The 22840-nt window shown below is 45.2% G+C and overlaps 1 protein-coding gene across 2 annotated transcripts in view; it reads left to right on the forward strand.

Annotated features, from left to right (window-relative positions):
• Positions 1-7368: 7368 nt before the first annotated feature.
• The window catches only part of LIMS1 (LIM zinc finger domain containing 1), a 66490-nt gene continuing 51018 nt past the window's right edge, over positions 7369-22840 (forward strand). The window contains exon 1 of one of the 2 annotated variants that reach the window (XM_035558143.2): positions 7369-7490. In XM_035558143.2, the coding sequence (XP_035414036.1) occupies positions 7456-7490 (35 nt within the window). In that variant the 5' untranslated portion in view covers positions 7369-7455. Of the gene's footprint in view, positions 7491-7640; positions 8090-22840 lie in introns of those variants that run through there. The other variant, XM_035558144.1, reaches the window with a different exon arrangement.

Here is a 22840-nt window from a genome sequence, read left to right on the forward strand (position 1 = left end):
AGAATTTAAATCTTCCTTGCTGCATCTCCCTGCATCCTTCTGCTTTGGAAACAAGTATCCTGAAATTGTTGAGGGGAAAATACTTTAAAACTGTCACAAGTTTGTAATGAGTGGCTTTGAAGGCAGCTTAACTACCTGTGCTTTGGCTTTTGTCTTGGCTTCACCTGCTGCTTCACCTGGTGCACCACTTCTTCCTTAACTACCTGATCATTCCACTATTAACTGCTACTGTGAAGTTGTCTCCCCAAAGAGCCTTGCAAATAGCAGTTAACACCCCCAAGCTGAGAAACCAAATGTATAAAGAGATAAAAATGTGTTGTAGTAATTTCAGAATTACGAGGGCTGTGATGCCCTTTTCACGTGGCCATCACTTCACTAAAATTCACCTTTCTGCAACAGCATGCCTTTCTTTTTCCCTGAATGCCTCTTCTTACCTGAGGAAATGCTGCTCAGATGCAAGGTAGAAAAGGGGCATGTTTGCTGTAGTGTTAAAGAAAAGAGTATGTGGATCTGGTGTAGTAGCTGTGTGCTCTTTACTTTGGAACACAGTAATAGTGATGGCAACTTGGACGGATGGAAGAGGAAAACCAAAATTAATATTTTTTTAGAAAAAAGTGTGAAAAGAAGTTAACCTAAGAGCAAACAGATATAAAACAGTCAAAAAAAGAAAGCCTGGAGTTTAAAGTCAACTTCTAATCTGAACATACATTTAGGGGAAGGGAAAGAATTATCCATCTACTTTTCAAATTCAATGATCTAAAATATACAATACTGCCTTGCAAGGATGAGATGTTAGGGTCAGGAGCTTCCTTCCTGTCCTGATCAAGGCTGGACTGAATAATGAAGGTAGAGGGTAGTAAAGCAAAGTGGAAAAATGCACATCAGTTACTGCTTCAGCAATTAAATCTCCTGGTATTAGCAAATCATTTATTCTTTCTGCTGACAGCTGAATGTCTGCAGGCATCTTAAGAATCCAAGGTAATCAGTGTAAAAACCAACGTGCTATTTTGGGTGCAGGCACTGTCTCAGACCTCGTATAATGGCCTCTGAAAGTGTTTTAAATTGATAGACATTGGATAGCAGCTGCATGTGAGCGTAGGATTTAAGGGGTTTATCGTCTCATCTGAAAGCTTAATTGCTTGAAAATCGAAGCTTGTTCTGAGAACACTCAGACCTTTTCCTAAGTGGATGCACGTATTCATTTTTGGATCTCTTGCCATTCGTAGCGCACAAAACATCTGAAAAATAAAATGCATGGAAAATGTTGCACAACTCCAGGAAAAGGCTTTTACCTAAGTACTGTTTTACTCTCCTTATTCCCCCTTGCGGAGTTAAGCCGCTGATGCTCAGCAGTGCTTTTGGCAAGGGAGGAGGCCAGTCATAGCATTTTGGCTTTTGGTAGCTAAATATTTATACAGACTAGTTAATGTTCCTCTCACGAGTAGTCAACAGGGATTACTCAAACCCGCAGCCGCAGCAGTCTAGGTGAAGCTGTTGTTGACGTGGTGGCCCTCACGTTCTCTAGCAGCCTTTCTCTTGGGAACCATTCAAACCAGTTGTTTGCAGAGAGTTAGGGGATAGTGGGTATATCACATTTTTCTTGCAGGACAAGGATTTTCAGAAAATGCAGAAAAGCTAATGATAGATTTTGTGAGAAGCTGAATGGAAAAAAAAAAGCTTAAAATAGAAAAATTACATACTTAATTACTTTGGGTTGTAACCTGTTTGTTTCCCCTCTAGTTAATCCCAAGGTATTTGGCTGACTTCTGTGCTTCTCGACTCCCGAGCTACATTTTCTTTCTTTGGAGGCCCTCAGAGTAGTGGCATTAGCAAAAACATCCACATAGCCATGCAAAATGACAGATGTTCTAAATGCACCAGGAGACAGATGTGGGACTTGTGACTCCCAGCTGCAGGCAGTTTTATCACTGAGTGGATGTCGGAGTGCTGTAATTCTAATTGGTTGCATCAAATAAATATAATTCAGCAATTATTTTATTTTATTCTTCCCTCTATTTTTTCCCTTCTGCTAAAATATGGTCCACGCGTGACAGAGAAAAAGGGAGGTGTCAGCAGGACAAGGAGATCATTGGATTCTTGCCATCAGATTTGTGCCCTACCTTCTGCGGTAGAACAGTGATGACTTGGAAAAAATATTTCTGATGGGTGGGTTAGGAATATGGGGTGGATCAGGTAGTGGCTTATTCCTTGTGACGGGTTTAGTATAATAATGGTCTGATGAGCAGAAAGGATGACTGTGTAGTGCTTTAACTCTTCTCATGTCTTCCTTCATCAATGTAGACTAAGCCTTCAGTTTTGAACAGATTCCCTGAACTTTTTTTAAAGCATCACCAACAATAAACATTGCTGTGGACAAATCTCCATACCCCTCTGTTATACACAAGTAACATACAAGCATAAATAAAAATGTTAGCATAATATCATGATCACTAAAAGTCATTAAATTACTTTGTAAAGTACCTGTTTTGCGGTGCTGCCAGAAGCTTTGTCTTCAGCCATTAGTGCATCCATCCAATTACTGACCTTGTCATGAAGCAAAAATTTATGCTAAGCACAGAATTTTAATGATCAGTTTTGCAGGTTTTTGAGATTGATCGATAAGAGTTATGTCCTTGTTCCTGCACTATCCCTTTCCAGCTTCCAAGAAAATGTGAAGCCAAATATACTAGGCATGTCTAAAATGCATGAAGCAGAAATTTGCCTTTGCTTTTATAGGGATGTCAGAACAATCACTAGAACAATGCTGCTAGTATTCTGAGTAAACTACACACTATAGAATCATAGAATCATAGAATATCCCGAGTTGGAAGGGACCCATAAGGATCATGAAGTCCAACTCCTGGCACTGCACAGGACCATCCCAAAAGTTTAGACCATGTGACTAAGTGCACAGTCCCATCGCTTCTTAAATTCAGACAGGCTTGGTGCAGTGACTACTTCACTGGGGAGCCTGTCCCAGTGTGTGACCACCCTCTCGGTGAAGAACCTCTTCCTGATGTCCAGCCTAAACTTCCCCTGCCTCAGCTTAACACCGTTCCCGCGAGTCCTATCACTGGTGATTATGGAGAATAGGTCACCTACCTCTCCACTCCCCCTCGCGAGGAAGTTGTAGACCGCGATGAGGTCCCCCCTCAGCCTCCTCTTCTCCGGGCTGAACAGGCCCAGTGACCTCAGCCGCTCCTCATGTGTCTTCCCCTCTAGGCCCTTCACCATCTTCGTCGCCCTCCTCTGGACACTCTCCAACAGTTTAATGTCCTTTTTGTACTGTGGTGCCCAGAACTGCACACAGTACCCAAGGTGAGGCCGCACCAGCGCAGAGCAGAGCAGGACAATCACCTCCCTCGACCGACTAGCAATGCCGTGCTTGATGTACCCCAGGATACGGTTGGCCTTCCTGGCTGCCAGGGCACACTGCTGGCTCATATTCAACTTGCTGTCAACCACAACCCCCAGATCCCTCTCTGCGAGGCTGCTCTCCAGCGTCTCGTCACCCAGTCTGTACGTATAGCCAGGGTTGCCCCTTCCCAGGTGCAGGACCTGGCATTTGCTCTTGTTAAACTTCATGTGGCTGGTGATCGCCCAGCTCTCCAATCTGTCCAGATCTCTCTGCAAGGCCTTTCCACTTTCAGCAGAGTCTACAACTCCTCCAATTTTGGTGTCGTTGGCAAATTTGCTCAAAACACCTTCTAGTCCTACATCCAAATCATTTATAAAAACACTGAAGAGGACTGGCCCTAAAATGGAGCCTTGAGGGACCCCACTAGTGACCATCCGCCAGCCAGATGTGGCCCCATTTACCACAACCCTTTGAGCCCTGCCCGTCAGCCAATTGCTCACCCATCGTATGATGTTTTTGTTTAGCTGTATGCTGGACATTTTGTCCAGTAGGATCCTATGGGAAACCGTGTCAAAAGCTTTGCTGAAGTCCAAAAAGATCACATCAGCTGGTTAAGAATTGATTTCATATATATATAAAAAGTTATCAAAGATTTCTGTTGAGCTCAAATAGTGGTCAAAATGTATTTGTTTCTACAACTGAGTTGCAAAAAGTTATTAATGCTGAGCAAGAACTTGAAATTTAATTCATAATTTGTAAATTCATTAAGGGATTTGCTAAGAATGTTTACCTGGACACCCTGTGTTCAAAAATTATTCATACTTAAATGATCAGAAGACACTCATGCCTTCAACAGCAAAGATGCCTTTGCTGTTGCTTTAGCCTCATAGTTTCTAAAGTATGATAAGAAGAATGCTGGCACCATTTACCGTTGAAATCCATTGATTGTATTAGGATAAACAAACATGGGTCTGCTATGTTAACCAGCACTAGAGTCAATAACAACAGGAAGAAGGATGCAGCACCTGCAGTTTCATGAAGTTCTGTGGTTTCATGAAGTTCATGAAGTTTTATGAACTCTAGGTTGAGACTCTCAAGCATAAGGCTGGACAGGACCCTGTGTAGCAGATCCTAAATTAGAACCTTTTTGCTTGATAGCATCTGTTTCTCTAGGCAGAAGTATTTATATAAGGAAAATCTACAAAAAAGCCTTATTGCTGAAGCTGTGAAGATCATAAAATCATGAAATATCCCAAGTTGGAAGGGACCCACAAGAACCATCGAGTCCAACTCCTGGCTCCACACAGGACCACCCAAAAATCAGACCATGTGTCTGAGAGAATTGTCCAAACACTCCTTGAACTCTGGCAGGCTCAGTGCTGTGACCACTACTCTGGGAAAGGAGCCTGTGAAGACGATGAAGAAGACACAGGTAATTTTTAAGTGCCTGGGCTATTATTTACTCAAGTTTCTTCATATCATTATGTCAAAATTGTGAAACATTTTTTCTGGAAATGGAAAGAACTCGGTGTAAAGATGATAGCATTCGTCATCACAGATCATAGAATCATAAAGGTTGGAAAAGACCTCCAAGATCATCTGGTCCAACTGTCCCCCTACCACCAATATCACCCACTAAACCATGTCCCTAAGTACCACATCCAACCTTTTCTTAAAACACATGGGTCTGTCCCTCCAACACGATTTCCTTCTTTACTTCTTTCCCAGGCCTACAATAATGGTCTCGTTTCTTTGGCATCAGCAATGCGGATAATTTGGGTTCTGAATAGGTAAAGAGTAGGTAAAGATTCTGCACTGTCATTTCCACCACTGCCAGCCCTGGCAGAAATACCAACTACACGTTGGTATTTCAACAAAGATGGAAAGCTCAATGTTGCCCAGAAACGGAACATCAAAAGCATATATTCAAATAAAACTGATTTTTAGTTTGGTCTAGCATGGAGACATAATTCAAAAATAAATAAATGTTAATATTGTGATTAAGACGTTGGTCTGGAGACATGGAGTCATAAATCCCTGCTCTGCCACATGCTTCCTTTGTGAACTTAATTTCAACTTCTCTGTCCCCACCTCCTCATTTGCCTTCCGGGGATACTTGCACTTACCCTCCTGACACTAAGCATGTTAGTGGCAGAATGGCCCAGTTAATGATGGCTTCATAGGCAGATTACCATTTTAAAAAAAATGCATAGGAAGAAAGTGGTCATAGTCTTTCATTATACAGGATTGGAAAAATGACATTTTTTCTTTTGAGTTTTGTGGTATGCATTTGTGAATCCTATTAAATTATTAATGTAAGTACTCTGGACTGAATTTTACAAGTTAATTAGGATGCCAGAATGCTCTAATACTATGTAATGGAGATCATTAAGAATTGTTATTTCTGATGTACAGGAAGTCAAAGCAAAAATTTAAGACAGATCCCAAAGCCAAGGTGCAACCTTGCTGTAAAGTGCACAAAGTCTGGGAAGGCAACCTTTGAAACTGAATGCCTAGATTTTCTTGTTAGTGTGCTTCCAAAAGCTGTTAGCACTTACCATTTGGCATACTGCTTGGTGGAGGCTCTCCCACACTTTATGAGTGCCTTTGTTACTTTGAAATGAGATTGCTAGCAGATCGTGCTCCTGGGCTGTCATCTTTCAAGGCACCGGAAAACTGCACAGGGTGCAATTCACTTGCTATTAAAGCTATTAATGCATTTACTAAAGGAAGGACCACAACAGCTGTGCTCATTGCCGTGCCCTGGCTGTTAATTATTTCCAGAGTTGACCGTTTTGGTGTTTGCTGCCCTGGTAGGGGCAGGTATGGTGCAGTACCGATGGCACAGGCCCCGTTCCAGGCCACGCTGGTCTGAGGCGCCGCTTGTGATCTGAGTGGCTGCTTGTAGCCAAACTGGGGTTAATTAAAGACTTTCGAGAAGCTGCCTACAAGTAACGTGGCAGACTGCCCAAAGTTGATTAGAAAGAAAAACAACAGGGGTGGTGTTACCTTCAACAGGCACAGAATGAGTTTTTACCTATTGAGATGATATATGGAAGTCCTGCTGCCAGACGGTGCGTGGAGGGTTTTGTTTGGTTGTTGTTTTTTGTTTTGTTGTTTTGCTTTGCTTTCTTTTAGCAGAATCGCACGAAATGGAAGAAGTTGGCAGGGCGCTCTGGAGGCCACCAGGCCCAAGGCCTGCTCCAGCAGGGCCACCCAGCGCAGGCTGCCCAGGCCCATCTCCAGGCGGCTTTGGAAGGCCTCCAAGGAGGAGACCCCACAGCCTCTCTGGGCAGCCTGTGCCAGGGCTCCTCACCCGCACAGCACAGAAGGGCTGCCTGGGGCTCAGAGGGAGCCTCCTGGGGGCCAGTTTGTGCCCAGGGCCTCTGGTCCTGGCCCTGGGCACCTCTGACAAGAGCCTGGCTCTGTCCTCTCTGCACCCTCCCCTCGGGTATTTACAGACATGGATGAGATCCCCCTGAGCCTCCTCTTCTCCAGGTTGGGCAGTCCCAGTTCTCAGCCTCTCCTTACAGGAGAGGTGCTCCAGGCCCTCCATCATCTTGGTGGACTCTATGCAGTATGTCCAGGTCTCCTGTGTACTGGGGGCTCAGAAGTGGGCCCAGTGCTCCAGGTGTGTCCCCACCAGTGCTGAGTACAGGGGAAGGATCCCTTCCCTTTTGCGTGTAATTTACTTCACTCTGCGTAAAGAAACATATTCCCTGTGATACTCCAATTTTGCTGTGCTTGTATCCCTAACCTTGGCAAGCAAAACTGAACCATGCCAAGAAGCAAGCAAGCAAACAAAAGCCCGCAGCCTGGTGTGTCTGTGTTTTCGCACTTGCAGCGCTGCCCTGAAGCACGCTGGCAGGGACCTCCGGCACCCCAACACATGGCACCGGTTAGCACCGACCCGGCTTCCCTCCGACCCCCGGGGCGAGGCGGGCTCTGCCCGCGGGGGGCCGGGGCCGGAGCCGGGAGCGGGGCCGGGGGCGGTGCGGGCCACTGGCGCCCCCCGGCGGCGGCAGCGGCGGCGGCGCGGGGCTGCGGGGGGGCGGCGGGCGCCCAGCGCCATTACAGCGCCGCCCGGCCGCGGCGGGATGCTGGGGGTGGCGGCGGCGGGGATGACCAACAGGTAGGAGATGGCGGCCCGGACCCCGCTCCCCGGGGGACTCCGAGAGCTTAGAGACGGCAGATTCCGCCCCTCTGCCGTGCGGGCTGGAGGCGATGCCTAGGACCCGTGGGTGTCTGGCGTGGTTTGGTGCCTGCCCCGCGCTTACCGGGCGGGGGGACGTCGAGGGAAAGCTTGAGAGTCCTTAAGGAGCCGTACCTGCAGGGAAAAAGGTTACTGGGGATGGGTTAGGGGAAGCAAAGTCTGCTCTGTTAATTGCCCGGCACTTCGGAGCCTCACCCATTGTAAACGTTTCTCGGGAAGAACTAGCCCGAATCAAAGCCCTCGGCAAGGGCTGCACGGACATGGGGAAGGCTGGGGCCGGGGGAAGGGGAAGAAGGAGCCGTTCCGGGACGACCTGAGCCTGCCTCGTCCTTTTGCTGCTCGTTGCCGAGCCCCGTTGCTGCTTGCACTCTTCCTGCGCTCCTCGGGGACGAGCAGCAGCGAGCCCCGGGGTGCATCCGCGGCACCCCGCGTCCCCGCCACGTGGCGTGGGGCTGGGGCCGCCCCGGGGACAGCGAGCCCCCAAATCTGGCTCTCGCTGCCATGCACACTTGGAAAAGGTAAGGTGGCTCCGTGCTTACGGAGGTAACTGCTTTTGTTTCAGCCGCTTGCTTTCTTAGGGGGTTACAGGAGCTCCCCAGCTGGGCTTCTTTATGCATTTGGTGTTATTCCCCTGTTCCTGGAAGCAGCCAAGGTGACAGCATTTGTGCTGTGGGTATTCAGCCCCGCACAGGTGCTTCGCCTCTTCAGGTGAGCGCAGCCATCGCCTGCTTGGCCGCTGCCCCGCTGAAGCTGTCGGTGTCAGGCCAGCGGCATTGCTGCTACACGCTCCCCAGGATGTGAGCTCAGCTACACCCCTGGCACCACCAGAAATTTTGGGACAACGTCAGGCTGGGGCCTCTGCGTGTAGAAACTTGCCGCGGTGAAGTAGGCAGAGCGTGCCGGCGTGGAGCCCACCTCCCTCTTGGCTGCACAGGGAGGAAGTTTCTGCAGCAGAAAGCAAGTGTGGTTCCTCCTGCGCTTCTCTTCTCGTTATTTTTCGTATTATTTTGGTCATGTTGTCATATGAAGGACCAGGGGGTGGAAGGAGGTAAAGACTCTGGATGGTAGTAGGGCTGTGCCAGGGCAGAAGGTGCTGGTCCTTGGGGGTGCGAGGCTGGGGAGCTGCCTACGGGTCACTCTGCTGCGCTAGGTTCAATGTAAAACTAAAGCCAAGGTCCGCATAAAATGCATTGTGAATTATGAGAGGAGGGGATTCAAAATCAGTGTGTTTTTTTGTTTTGACTCTTTGGGTGGAAAAAACAGCAAAAATACAAGTGTTCCATTCAAAGCAACCTTTTAACAAAATGTAAGGTGGTCTCAAAAGCTTCTGCATGTTGAAACTACTAAGGGATTCCAGATCTTGACTTTTTGTTCCGATATAGCTAGGTAAAATAATGTATGTTTTGGGGAAGAAAACCAAAAAGGGAAAGAATGACTTGAGGTCTCCTTCCAGACCTATGTACGGAGGTGGAGCAGACATCTGGCCAGTATGTTCTCTGAAATTCTGTTCTTTCTAACTTAATATATTTATCTTTTCAACTTTATGGATGCTTTATGGATGCTTTTTGAGCTCCAGTTGCTGCCACTAGTTTTGTTTTTTCAATGTGAGGAACCTGCAGGCTGTAACCTGAATGCCTGTAACCCCAGGGCACTGCTGTGGGAGCTCAGTGTCAGACAGAGGAAGGTCTTCCACGGGGGAGAGGGGTTTTTTGGGTGGTGTGGGATGTGCAGTTGGAATGATGCTCGGCAGCAGTTTGTCGCTCCAGATTGCTGAGTGTGCATCCTGGTGCCGAGAGCTACTTGCTGTAATGCATGCTTGCTTTATAGTTGTCCTCAGGTTATAGATCAATCAAAAATGCACCCAGCATTCAACATCTTAATGTAAGATGTAAGAAGTGTGATGCTTAGATTGAGAGTGCATGAGTTGTTGGGCTTTTTTTTTTGCGGGGGCACAGGAGGGGGACCACAGGCTGAGTTTTGTGGGCAGCTTTTCCAGCTGGTTGTGTTGAATTCATCTTGATGTGTTATTGTTGGAATAAGTTTCTTACGGGATTCAGAGAAAAATATTAGCTTGCAGCTCAGAGCCTTTATTATCTTAAACATTTGTAGTTTCCTAATGCAAACTTAAGTTTTTCTTTGTAGTAATAAATCAAGGCCAGTGTGCAGTCAAATACTAAACAAAGCAAGCTCCTCTTTATTCGCAGAATACTTGTTTGAGAAACTATTGTAGACTCATTGGATTTACAGCTCGTTTGTGTGAAGCTGAAAACTGTGGGCACTTTATAGTGCTACTGGCTTTGGAAGGCATTGATAAGGGAAACGCGAAGCTATAGGTGATCCTGGAGTTAAATCTCAGCGGTAATGCAGCTGTCTTTTTCTTAGAACTGGCTCTGGATGGCTTCCGCAGGGGAACCATTTAATGGCTGATAATGCACGGAGCATCATCACTTGCATAGTTAACAAATTCTTTTTCAAGTTACAATAAAATATTTATTATCAAAGCACTTAAGGCAAGCTATTCCGCTCTTGCAATTGTGGTTTTGTACTGTGTTGGGCTAGACATCCCAATTCATCTGTATTTTGTTCGTCCCAAATCCAAGTTTAAAGGTTTTTTGCTGTGTAGTTCAATGCAGTCTCTGACTGCATTCCAGTGTGGGGACACTTTAACTATTATTTGTGCTCAAAGCAGCCTGACAGTTGGTGGGAAAATTACTTACGTAAGGTCTTTCCATGATGGCAGGTGCTGATGAGGAGGAAAATCAAAACGACAGTTGTGTTTTGACAGCTGAAGTTGTACATTGTCTAAACCATCCACGGCATGAATCGGGCATATGTATGTGCTCTGTTGTTTTTGTCATTGTGGAGATGTGCTACGGAGCACATCCCCGATATGGCTTGTGCACAGGCTCTGGTGTTGAGGCAGAAACATGCTTTAAAAGAGTGAAAGAAGGATGGGAATGTCCTAATTCAGCTTGACAATTGGAGAAAGCAGAACAGAAGACTGTGCCCTGGGGGAAATACTTTTCTGCAAATTAGGACACTCCTTTGCAATTACTTCAGCGCTTCCCATTCCTGAAGTGTCAAAATCTTTATGGAAATGCTTACTTAAGTTCTTTTGAGCAGATAAAAGAAAATCAAGATACTGCAATTTGCATGGCTGGTTATCTGTGCCTCAACAACCTCTTATGTGGGACAGTTTAATGGATTTGTCTCAGTGCGTAGAGACTGTTGGTGAATTCTGCGGGGCAGAAGCTGGTTGTCTGTCTAGGGGCAAGCTGTCTACAAGCCACGTGGACCTCGTCTCTACCTGAAACCACCTTCCTCCTGCACTGGGAAGTACGTAAATGGTCTGGAGCACCTCCCCTAGGATGCATGAAGAGTGTCATTACCCAGGATGAGCTTTTATGCTCTGTGTTTGTCAACCCCTGTTTGCATTAAATAGACCTAAGCATGCACCGGTGGATGGACTTTTGATGGATCAAAACCTAAACTGGTGGGAAGAGTTGAGTTAAAATCTTGGGGAGTATTACTCAGGTCATGGGTGGGGTTAACTGGAGAAACTAAGACTGTAATGACTTGATGCATGGCCTGGCCAGTCAGGGGAGGCGGCTGAGCTTAGAATTAAAAGGGTTTTCCATGTTAATGTGGTGTTTTACTGTGGTGGTGGGGCACTGGGAAAGACAGCAGTGAAGCAATAGGGTAACACCAGCAAGTATTTGGGAGGCAGCGACATGGCAGGGTGGCTCCCGTCCAGACCTTGTGCTGGCACGCAGCAGCAGTGGGGTTGGTGTGGGAGGAGAAGACTGCACGCAGAGATGGGTTCGGAGATGGCTCTGAGGAGAAAAGGGGGCACTGTGAGGGTGCTGGGGAGTGGGTGGGCAGGGAGCACTCCCCTACTGTTCCCTCTCTCCTGTCCCTGGCATGCTCAGCTGCTGGCTCGGGAGGGAGAAACGCGGCTTGGCAGAGCCTGGATGCGGCCCCGGCAGGCTGAGGGCTGAATCAGCAAAGCAGCCTCCACTCACAAAACCCTCCGGCGTCGGGAAGTGCTCCGTCGTGAGGAAACGCTCATGAACTGGAGCGTATTTTGGTTCGCAGATGAAAACCATGCGCTTCCGAACTGCGTCGGTAGCAGGGCAGGCCAGCCTTTTGTGGCGGGGAGGCCGACATGTGTGCTAGATTAAGTCCCTTATTTTAGCCAGGCCCTGCTGGTGAGCGGGGTGAGGCTCTCCTTGTGGTGATCGCTTCCCAGCCCCGGGCCTGGCCGGCTCCCAAAAGCAGGGGGCACCGTCCTGGGCCAGGCTGGGGCCCTGCTCCCTCCGAGGGGGATTTTAATCAAGTCCAGGGAACTGACACGGCTGGAAACTGGGGGCCAGATAGGTGGGCAGGCGTATGGATTGGAAACTAGGTTTGGCTCGATCTGGGTTGATTCCTCTCAATCTTGTGAACAGTGGTGATGTTGGGGTGGAAGGGAGATAGGCGCTTTGTCTGACTGGACCATGTAGCCACAGCTCTGGGGAGCGATGCTAAAGGTGGGGCTCCTGTGGGGAGCGTCTGGGGACTTGCAGAAGGACCGAGCCATGCTCTTTGGGGTCCTGGACCTGCAGTGGATGCAGAGCAGGAAAGGGGGCGCTTCCACACCCTGTTGGACCGACCAGAGTCGGTCAAGGAGGCCTGCCCAAGGGAAACCACTCCTGGAGTGTTGTCACAGCACTAGGGTGCAGAAATTCAGCTTCAGAGGGAGCTTCCCCTCCCTGTGACAAGTAGGTTGTACCTAGGGCATGGAGAACAGCGATGCCTCGACACCAGTTTAAGTCTATGTAACGTTTGTCAGCATGGCTGACTTCAGCAGAATCTGGTTTGAATTCAGGTTTGAATGTGCTGGGGGTGTCTTCACCCACTGCTTTCAGGCCCTGGAGGAACCATTGAACTGTTGAAATAAATGGAGCAGCAGTCTCTGAAGTGGGACATGCCTGCGGCACTTTTACACACCCCAGAAAACAATGGTGTTTTCTTCTCTCCCGTGCTTCCTTTTGTAAGTGTATGCAGTTGCAAGAGAGAGGCAATACTCCGGTTATATTAAGAAGGAATCGAAGTGGATAATTTTAAAGCTGCTGTTACCGAGAAAAAGCTGACTTCCGAAATCTTTGTTCCTTAATTCACATTTTTTCCTTTTTGTTAGCCAGCCTCAGGAAATGAGAACATTCTTTTGGCTTTCCATGCCTGAGTCACATCTTATATATATCTCCATATATATAAAAGAATATGTTAAAACATCTGGAGATGTTTGTTTCGAAGAGGTATTTGTTTTGTATTAGGGTCTCTGAGCTTTAAATGTTTGCACAGAGTTGGATGTTCCCAGAGTTTCCCATACTTCTTTGGTTACAAGGCTATGGATACTGCTGTCAGAAAAGCCTAGGGAAATACGCTGGTGACTTAGGGAACATACAAACAAGTAAAACCTTTGAAGAAAGTGAGAATTTTCTATTTTTTCTCAAAAATGTTAACTGTCAAAGAGGTTGTTTAATATCACTTGCATTCAAATCTGTAACTGTTTGATGTCTGCCAAGCGTACTTCAAAAAAAAAATAGGTGTGAGGAGGAATATTCCAGTAGCTATTCTCCTGTTTGTAAAAAATAAATAATCTTTTAATTACTTCCTTTTTTTTTCCCTCTTTTAAAAAAAGCTACTACACCCATCTCTGCCGTTGGGTGAGCTGACCCTCGCTTGGCCCCTGCAGCGCTGCGAGTGGGCGGCGGGGTCTCGCCGCCTTGCGCCACGCTCTCAGCTCCTGCCTCCCACCGGGGTCAAATGGAGATCGTGAGACTTGGTTTAAAAAAAAAAAAAAAAAAAAAAGAAGAAAGAAAAATCTGGTAGTCAAAGCCAAGGCCAAATGTTTAACTTCGGGGGGGTGGATAAGGAGAATAAAGAACATTTCCACGCGTAGATGTTTACTGTCACTGCACTCAGGATGGGAGAGCGGTGATGGAGGATGCTGCTGGTGACCCATGTGGCAAGCACTGGTGGAGGGGTAAAACAGGACAAACCACAGCACAACCAAGTTTATGGTTCAGATAAGGAACCTCTCACTGATTAAGTATTTTCATTATACCCTGTGTTTTCCTGTAGGTTTCTTTCATCTTTTATTGTCAATGGATTATAGTGGACTTAAAAAGGACTTGCTTGTTGAAATGGTTGTATAAGTACGATCCTTGGGGTATGTGTTATTTAGAAAAGTACTTATCTTCCTGAAAAAAGAACTACCTCCTTTTGCCCCTTCAACGAGCTTGTTTGCCATGGTGTATCAAAGCAGTGCGATTTCTGTAACTGTATCAAAGAATAGTGGCTTATTGTTAATTGTTTAAAATAATCTCAGAGCCTGTGGGCTTGTTCTTTTGGCTGATTTCCTGTTCATTGAGAGACTGAAGAACTGTTTCAGGTTCTCATTTAAAAAAGAAAAAGGAGGGAAAAAAAAGAAGGAAAAGAAAATTATAAAAGAACTCCTGGAACCAAGATAATCCCTGGAGTAAACTCACAGATTTGTAGCCCTGTAATGAATCCCCTCTGTTGTCATCTCTAACCAGCTACACAGTTTCTCTTTTTCAAAGAGAAAAGCCCCTCTCTTTTCCCCCTGGCATCCAGCTCCTGTGACATCATCCCCCGTTAAATTATGTCACCTAACGCCATCCGATGCCATGCTGGGAACTTGATGTCTTGGGACGCTGGTGCCGAGCTGCTGGTTTGCCAGGCTGAGGTGAGCTCTGGTGCATGGACATCTGTGGGACAGCTTTGCTGTCAGGGGAAGCAACAGGGGAACGATAAAATATTCCCGGTGGCTCTCTTTCCCAACAGGAGGCCCAGGCTGCATTAAATCTATTGACATTCAAGAAGTTTAAAGCTGCTAATGATGTCTTTTTATAGAAGTTTTAGCACAAATGTATTCTCAAGGTAGGGCAGAACAGTGAAATAAGCATTTTGTGTCATCTGAGGTAAAGTTCATGTAGTTATTTTTACCGGACAGATTTTGGTAACGTATGGCTGAGTAGCTGTTCAGTGGTTTGATTTGCAGAAATGGACTTGCTGCTAAGTCCATGAGTGCACAGGTAAAAAGATGTAGCACTGTGGTTTCCATGCATGTACAAAAATAAGCACTGGACTCTGCAGAAGCAAAATGATGGGGAAGATGCTGGGTTGTAAGCCACAGTGTGGCCAGCAGAGCCGCTGCGGCTGTCGTAGTGATCATTTGGGTGGTGGCAGCATGGTGCTGGGAAATCACAGAATCATCTAGGTTGGAAAAAGCCTTCAAGATCACCAAGTCCAACCATCAACCTGACCTGCTAAGTCCCACCACTAAGCCATGTCCCTTAGTACCGCATCCATGCATCTCTTAAATGCCACCAGGGATGGGGACTCCATTGCCTCCCTGGACAGCCCGCTCCAATGCCTGAAGAAATACTTCTCCATGAAGAAATATTGCCTAATGTCCAATCTAAAGCTCCCTTGGTGCAACTTGAGATCGTTTCTTCACGTCCTATCGCATCCTGCCTGAGAAAAGAAGCTGACACCCAAAATGTGCTCTATCCTCCAAGAGGATGACCCACACCAATTAAAATTGTCTTCTGGTGTCACACCTGGGCAGGCATGAAGGATGCTGATGGTACTCAGGTCAAGCAGAGGATTTTTCTTTTCTGTGTTGAGTAATGCTCCTTGTTTGGTGTTTGCGTTACAGACACTTATCAGTTCTCCCCACCATGGCAGGGGGAGAATAAAATGAAAAATGCCTGAGTCCAGATTTTCTAACACAGCATGAATCCCTTTTAGCATAAGTGTTTGTAAAATGATCAGGGCTGTAGTTCCAGACCACAAGATTTTCCAACAGACTTTGAAATAATACGTTGTACACCCTGTGCACATGCTTTAAATAGTGATGTTCTTGTAGTTGGCCTTGAGGGTAGAGGAGAGACAGAGTCTACCTGAATTAGCTGGAAGGGGATTCATAGTTTGACACACTAAAAATATGTTCTGCATACCACGGAAACATCTAAAGTTCGTCTAAAGTTCGTGCTGGATCTAAAGTGCACCAAACCAAAAGTATTTGTGCCATTGGTGTCTAACAGTTCAGACTGCAGTGCTGAATGTTTCCCTAGTGCTTGAGTGGTAATGTTGCAAGGATGTTAACATATTGCATCGACCAAAAACTTTTATTTCATTTGCCTTTGTCCTTATAATATTGGTAGAAAACAGGGAAGGCAAGTAGCTCATAATACCCGTCTCAAATATTCTTATCTTAAAGCAAACGTTAAAAAATTACAAAAAGGACATATTTTGGTTTTGGAAATTCATAAACAGAGTATATCTAAGTAAAAATAATTGGATTAATTTATTTTAGTCTGAACACTATAGTCCCAGTCATGCAGAGCACTTGAGTTAAATTCCCGAGGTCGCTCAGGTCAAGTTGTGAGTTTAAATTTTCATTTCCTTGGAGTCCAGAGTTCAAGTGCACGGAGCTGGCACGTCATGCCGCCTGAGGGACAGCACCTACAGTCACTCTTGGTGTCCCTGACTCCAAGAGGAGTATATTAGCTTTCCTATGAGATATATAGATACGCATCTATATATGTACTTATATATATTAGTACACGAAGCATTTAAACCAACCAAACAGGTAAAAGTTGCAGGAAAAAAATGTAGATTTTTTTTAAGCAATTCTGCTCTAAATTATTGAATAACTTTGCTCATTGTTGTATACAAGCAGCTGTTGCAATAGGATATTGTCTCCAAAATATTCCTAGTAATTGCCTAGTCAGTTTTATAAATAAACACAGGATGCCTCTACTGAAGTCTTTCTTCTGAAGCAAAAAAATGTGTCAGAAAGAATGATTAGCATTTTAAAACCTGAGTAGATGGTGGTACTGCATCAAAAGCGCTGTGGTAAGCGGTACTTTGCTCCTGCCTCTTGCCTTCACATGTTGCCACTGCTGGCATTTTTCTTTTTTTTCTGTTGGAGCCTTGCAGCTGCCCCTTGGCTGGGCAGTTTGCTTGGACCGTAGCAGAAGCCCGTGGCATTGCTCCCCTGAGCTGGGTTTCTTAGTACGTGACAGCAGTTTCAGCCCTGATCTCCAGAACCTCCCACCAGCCGTATCCCGATGGGCTCGGCACGCTGCGATGCACCATCTGCTCTGTATAAATGACAGAGGAGCAGCGAGAAGCAGTGACAGCTTCTGGGGACGTCCACATGTGAGGCAGCGGTTGGGAGGCTGACAAGGTGACATGGATATGGTTGCTGTCCTGGGAAACTTGCCGGGCGGTGGTACCACATTTGCTGTTTTTTTCAGTAACGCTGCTTTTTTATTTTATTTTTTTTCCTTATATATCACATTATCTTATATTACCTTACCATGGCATGCTAGGATGTTCAATTTTCTAATGGCTCGGGTGTATCCAGTTGCTTTTCTTCTGTAAATATGAATTTACTATGCTAACAAGTGTGTGTTTTTACAGGGGACACCTTCAATACTTAATCAGTCTGAACCACAACAGCGACTTGTTCTTGCTCTCCAGCTTATGGCCACGCTATTAACCAGTTGCACTAATCAATATATGTGGGGGGAGAGGAGAGGAAACGGCAGCTGAAGTCAGAAATTGTTAGCTTATTCATTAGCTTTTAAAGAGCCAAGCTGAGGTCATCTCTAGCTAACTGGCTGGCATGCTGCTGCTTGCTTCTCGAGCTCTCCTTTCAGAGTCGCTTTCTGCATCGCCCCTCTGGCTGTATCTTTTGGAAGGTGAGGCCAGGAACCCAGTGACAGTGAGGACTAAATTGACCCACGTTTTTCCAGGAATACAGGGGTGTTTTCTAAGAACACAGAACTGATTTCTGTAATGGAGGAAATGTGTCCACTTTTGAAAATAAAAATTGGAGTATTGTCGTTCAGAAGGGTCTGTCTGCACTTCCATGTGAAGAGGGAAATGAGCTGGACCACCATCTGCATCTAGCATCTCTTTAAATAGAGCAGCTTTTGCAGAGGGATTTTAGAATGTGGGGGTTCCTTATCTTTTGCTGCTTGGCAGTGATGTGGAAATACCTGAGGATCAAGTTTTAAGAATATTCTCCCTCCACGCCCCCCCCCTTTTTTTTTTACCCTTTTTAACTCTAAGAATGTCAGTTTTGTTCTCCCTGCCTCCTGTATCTGGAAAATTTGGGCCATGCTTGTTGGGAATGGATATAGGTTTGTCCACCCTAAGGTTTTACTGTGTCATCCCTTTTGCTATTGCTGTTGTCATGTTCACAGCCTTTAAGTAAAGGGAGAGGTTTTTTTAGTCTGGATGCGATCTTTGTAAAAATAACCACCACCCCCACCACCCCAAAAAAAAAGAAAGTTTTGCTAACAAAAATAGTTGTTCTATCTTTTTTTTGCCAGCTTCTGTGATAAGAGTTGAAATGATTACCCATCAGAAATACAGGTGATTTTTCCCTTCCTCAGAATCAAGTTCCTTTCAAATCCTTGACAGTGGGGTGTGTTGTTTACTTCGGAGAAAATAGATTAGTGGAGCTTTGTGGCAATTCCTCAGGACTGCGTGCATACAAATAGAGAAGCCTGCACCAGTTTAAGGTAATATTTGATTATCTTCTGCGTGTTGTTAGGAACACAGAAGTACCTCAAGCCATATGTTTGAACACTTGTTGCTTAACCTTTCTGATAACACGTGCAAGTGCTGGAGTGATTAACTGATTCCATGCTGGCGGATGGCAGCAAGTCTTTCCCATTCCCATGGAAGCCAACTGAAATTTTGCTGCAGTCAGTGGTACTTGCTTAGACATAGGGGTCCATAAATGGCCAAATGAGACGAAATACGTACTAATACGTGGAAAATAATTGTCAGTTTTGAAACTGTTTTTCTGTGTGTCAGGTATAGATCGGAAACTATCCCTTTTCTGAGTTAGTTTTGTCAGGATGGTACATTAAGGTCAATCTTTTAACAGTTACAGCTCAAGAAGGTAGTTTCCTAGTCTGTTCTTTCTTGTATTTGAAGAAGAGCAGCTGCTTACTAGATAAGTGGGCGCAGCATGTTTGCCCATTTCTGTGCCCGTAGATAAATGCCTTCAGTTGAGGATGTGTAGGTTGGCGTTTACGCCTGGCAAAGTGCATCTACTGTAGTTTTTGTCTCTATAATTAGTAGGGCTGTTTCAGTTCTTTTCATGCAAAAATCTAAATTTTAATTAAAAAAAATGATTGTTGCGTTATGTGACCCTGTAGCTTCACTTATGCCATTTTTAAACAGATCCTGGCAACACCCTCTTGCTACCGTAAATGAGTTTGCATAGCTTGGCAAACCGTCATGCAGGTTTACGGGTGAGGAAGAAAGTGAAACCCTGGATCCGCAGGCAGTGAAAAGCGAGCCCGTGCAGGTCTGCTCGCTCAGGAGCTCACCACCTGGGTGGCAGCCGGGTTTCAGCCTCACCCGGCAGGGCATGAAAAAGCTGGGGAGGAATTAAGGCAGCATAGCGCTGTTAGCACGCGTGGCGAAAGGCACCGTTGTGTTTGCAGCGAGGGGTGGCACAGCCGTGGCTTCTGCTTGCACCCACGTGCAGGGCTCTGCAGCGTCTGTGGCAGGACACTTCGGTGCAGGGAAGAAAGGAAGATAAGACTCAGAGTTTTAATGTCTGTCACTGGTTTTTAAGGTGCCTGGCTTATTTGGGCTGCTTGCTCAACATTTCTTGTGTTACTTTGCATTATAACAGTACTTTTCCAATGACATTAAGAGCAGCACATTAGGATTTAATGGTACAAACATGATTCAGTATCTTCTCCCAGTCCATCATTAACCTGATTTGATTCTATACAACTGTAATGATTTATCCATTAAGCTGCTGAAATCATAGTCTGCGCAGGTTGTGTTCTGTTTGTGTCCCTAATTAATTTACATAAGGCTGCTGATTTCTGCTGAACACTGAGCACCGCCACATCAGGTTACTGTGAGCTACCTGTTGCCTTCTCCTCTGTAACTACCTCTGTGACAGCCAGCTTCTGAAGGGAGAGGTTGGGAGGCAGTGTGAGAACACAAGGGCCTTGGTCCATCCTGGGCTCTGCTCTCAGCTGGGTCCTGCTGCCATCAAGCAGCAGCAGGGGAGGAAGAGGAGAGGGTCTTCCAAAATATGTCCAATATATAATTTTTTTTAAAATGGTCTGGATAGGAGAGTTTGTACTGAATGGGTGTTCAGCATCACACTGCTGGAGCAATTTTGGTCCAGCTAGAGAAGCTGTAAAATGGGCTACACATAAACCACAATTTCAAGGACAATGTAGCTTACTGAAGGTCAGAGAGCAGGGCCAGGAATGGTATACAGAATATTTATTTATTTTTTCTGTTTGGGAAAGAGAGCTTAAAAGCAAACAAACGCAAGCAGCAAACAAAGGAAGCCTTTGCTTTGCCAAATGTCTTGCTTATAAGAACAAGAGCAATGAGATGCTCTTGAATTGGCGTCCGTCTCCTGCCTGAGGGGGCAAAGAAGAGTCTCAGTTGTTCCTTAGTGGTGTCTCTTTTCAAACCCTTTCGGTTTTTATATCCTGTTATAGGTTGCTTGGACTGGTTGTTCTGTATTTGGGAAGGTGCCTTTCAGCACTCAAAGCATGTATTAGTGTTGGCCGGATTATAAAGCATCCTCTTCCCCTTAAGTAGAGGATGTTGCTCTGAATAAAGAAGTGCAGCGCGTTCCTCTGGCTTTCCGTTCAGAGGGTGAAGGCAGCCTCACGCAGTCCCGGCGGTGATATTCGCGCCTCCCTTTGAGTAGGTATGTGCTTTTCGGCATGGCTGGCCTGTGTGCATTCCCTAAGATTTTATTTAAAATATGCATTTCTATTGTACTTTATCCAAGTACAAATAATGTATTAATGAAGGTCTCTGTAACTGAAAGGAATTCAGCTGGAAATCCTGTGGCTTATCTGACCACAAGGAAAGTTTTATTTTCATTTCTTTTTCTTCCCTTTTGCCTCTTGCTTCCAGTATTTAATTGCTGCTCCATTGTTCCTGGCACTGACGGTTAAAGCTGAGGGCTGCTTTCTGTTTGTTATTATTGTTATTACTGACATCTTCTTGCATCCATAGGCTGAAAGTTGGGACGTGCAGAGACCAGAATTTAAAGAAACTCTGGGCCACTTTGAGTTCATTCTTCATGGAAATCAGATGTAATTTCAAGTTTCAGGCACAGGATAGTTTAAGATAATTTAAACCTGGATTTAAAAACTTCTCTTTTATAGTGATCCCAGGAATATAAAGCATGGAGTCCCATTTCTGAACATTGTGCATGTGAAGCTGTTCTCCTTCATCCCAGCAGCAGTTCAGATGTATTTCCCCAACTGGCTTTTTGAAGGTGCTCCCATTGGGTTTGCTTCCATTTCACGTAGTATATTTCACATGACATTGGTGTATATCATCTCCTCTGGCTGTATCTCTGTCTTAAATCCATTTACTGGGATTCCTGTGCTTTCTTTCCAAGCATTCACTGCTAACCACTAGTAAATCTGGAACATATTGGGACTTGGTGGGATGTTGCGTTTTCAAGGATTCATTGTTCCCCTTTATTAGCTGTGGCTGGCTATTGCCTTCCCCATCCTACCTCCCACCCTCAGCTTTCTCAACTCCTTTCTTGCTGCACCAGCTTTTTCTACCCGAACTGTCCCTGTTCATTGTTGTCTTTGTCTCCCCCCTCATGCAAATCCCATTTGAGCCATTTTGTCTGCAGTAACAGCAAGAAGTTTAAGTAATTTGAAATGGCTCAGAAGAGCAGCCAGAGGCCTGGCATGAAGGATAAGATCTGAAATAAATTAGAAGAGATGCGCGACATCGCATCTTCTGCTTAATTCTCTTTTTCACCATTCTTTTTGTTTTGAACATTGAGGATGAGGAAGTGTCTTATGTTTCTGTCACTGCCCAGTGTATTTTGAATCTCTTACATAAAGAAAAACTAATCTGAAATGTCTCTTCAGTCCCTGGTTGTAGCAAAAACAGGCACTGTGGCATTTAGTAGCGGGTTTTGTTGCAGCAGGCTGGCCTCCACTAGCACTTCAAGCTACTGCGGGGCACTTTTCCTTCCCCATTTCTAGGTTCACAGTCAGGTGGGAACGAAAAGTGATGAAGTGCCTCCGCCTCCAGGTCATCACTGCACCACAGGTTATGAACTGCAGCATGGGGGCTCTCCTGTGGAGCCACCGAGCCAGGCACGACCACTGCTGCTGCCCCTGTGCACATAGGAGCAAGACTGGGGCCCACAGATACTGCTGGGGGGATCCCACAGCTGAGCTTCCTCTGCCCAGTGCTGCATTGGGATTTTTATGCTTTTAAAAATAAATAAATAAAAACTTCCTCTGAGCTTTTTTCCCCCCTAATGTTGAGGCAAGCCAAATTATTTTTCCATGTGTGGTTTCAGATGAAAATACTTTTCTTCCTCTTTTTCTTTCTGTCAAAAGAAATAGTGGAAAAATTGTTGAGTATTATTCAAAAACTTTATTTTTTCTTCCTAGGCTTGCTCTTTACTTTGGACTGATGCTTCGTTTTTCAGTAGCAGATGATAGCTACTGAAATAGGCATCCACAAGAGAAGCAAAGTAACTTTTTAAAAATTAATTTAGTACTCTTTTTATACCTTAACAAAGAAGAAACACCTCATGCATAAATACGGGATCAGTGGTTGCATGTTATTGACATTGTCATGATCTAGAAATGTTAATGAAATAGAGATACTGTGAACTGGTGCTTTTTTGCTGTCCCAGTGGAATTTTGTTATGCAGTGTGTTCAAAATAACTTGGCATCCTTGCAGCTCTGTATTACTTAGAAAGCAGGAAAATAAATTTCGGAACTCCTTTCTTTCATTGGAATACCCCATACACAAAACTAGTGTTTCCTTTTTGTCACACACTACATCTGGGGATTTTGATGTCTTCTGTTCAAATAAGGTTGGTGATAGCTATTTTGTTTGCTATTAGTTTAGTTTATTTAGTTTGCTATTATGTTTGCTATTAGTACATCAGGGATTTTTTGGATCTGTATGGTTGTGGTATTTTCAAATTACTTCTTTGTAAGTTTTGAGTATTTATGGAAGTCCCAGGTAAAGCACATTTCTTTCTAGGGCATATGCATTTTTCATTTATTCCTGTCATTATTATAAGCATGTAACTTGAATTAAAGGAAAAATAAGCATATCATTCCAGGATGAGTTCTAGTGCTACTCTTCTACATTTTCACAATTTTTCCCACAAATAAAATTGGGCAAATGA

Source organism: Cygnus atratus, chromosome 1 (assembly GCF_013377495.2).
Source record: "Cygnus atratus isolate AKBS03 ecotype Queensland, Australia chromosome 1, CAtr_DNAZoo_HiC_assembly, whole genome shotgun sequence".
NCBI classification, from domain to species: Eukaryota; Metazoa; Chordata; class Aves; order Anseriformes; family Anatidae; genus Cygnus; species Cygnus atratus.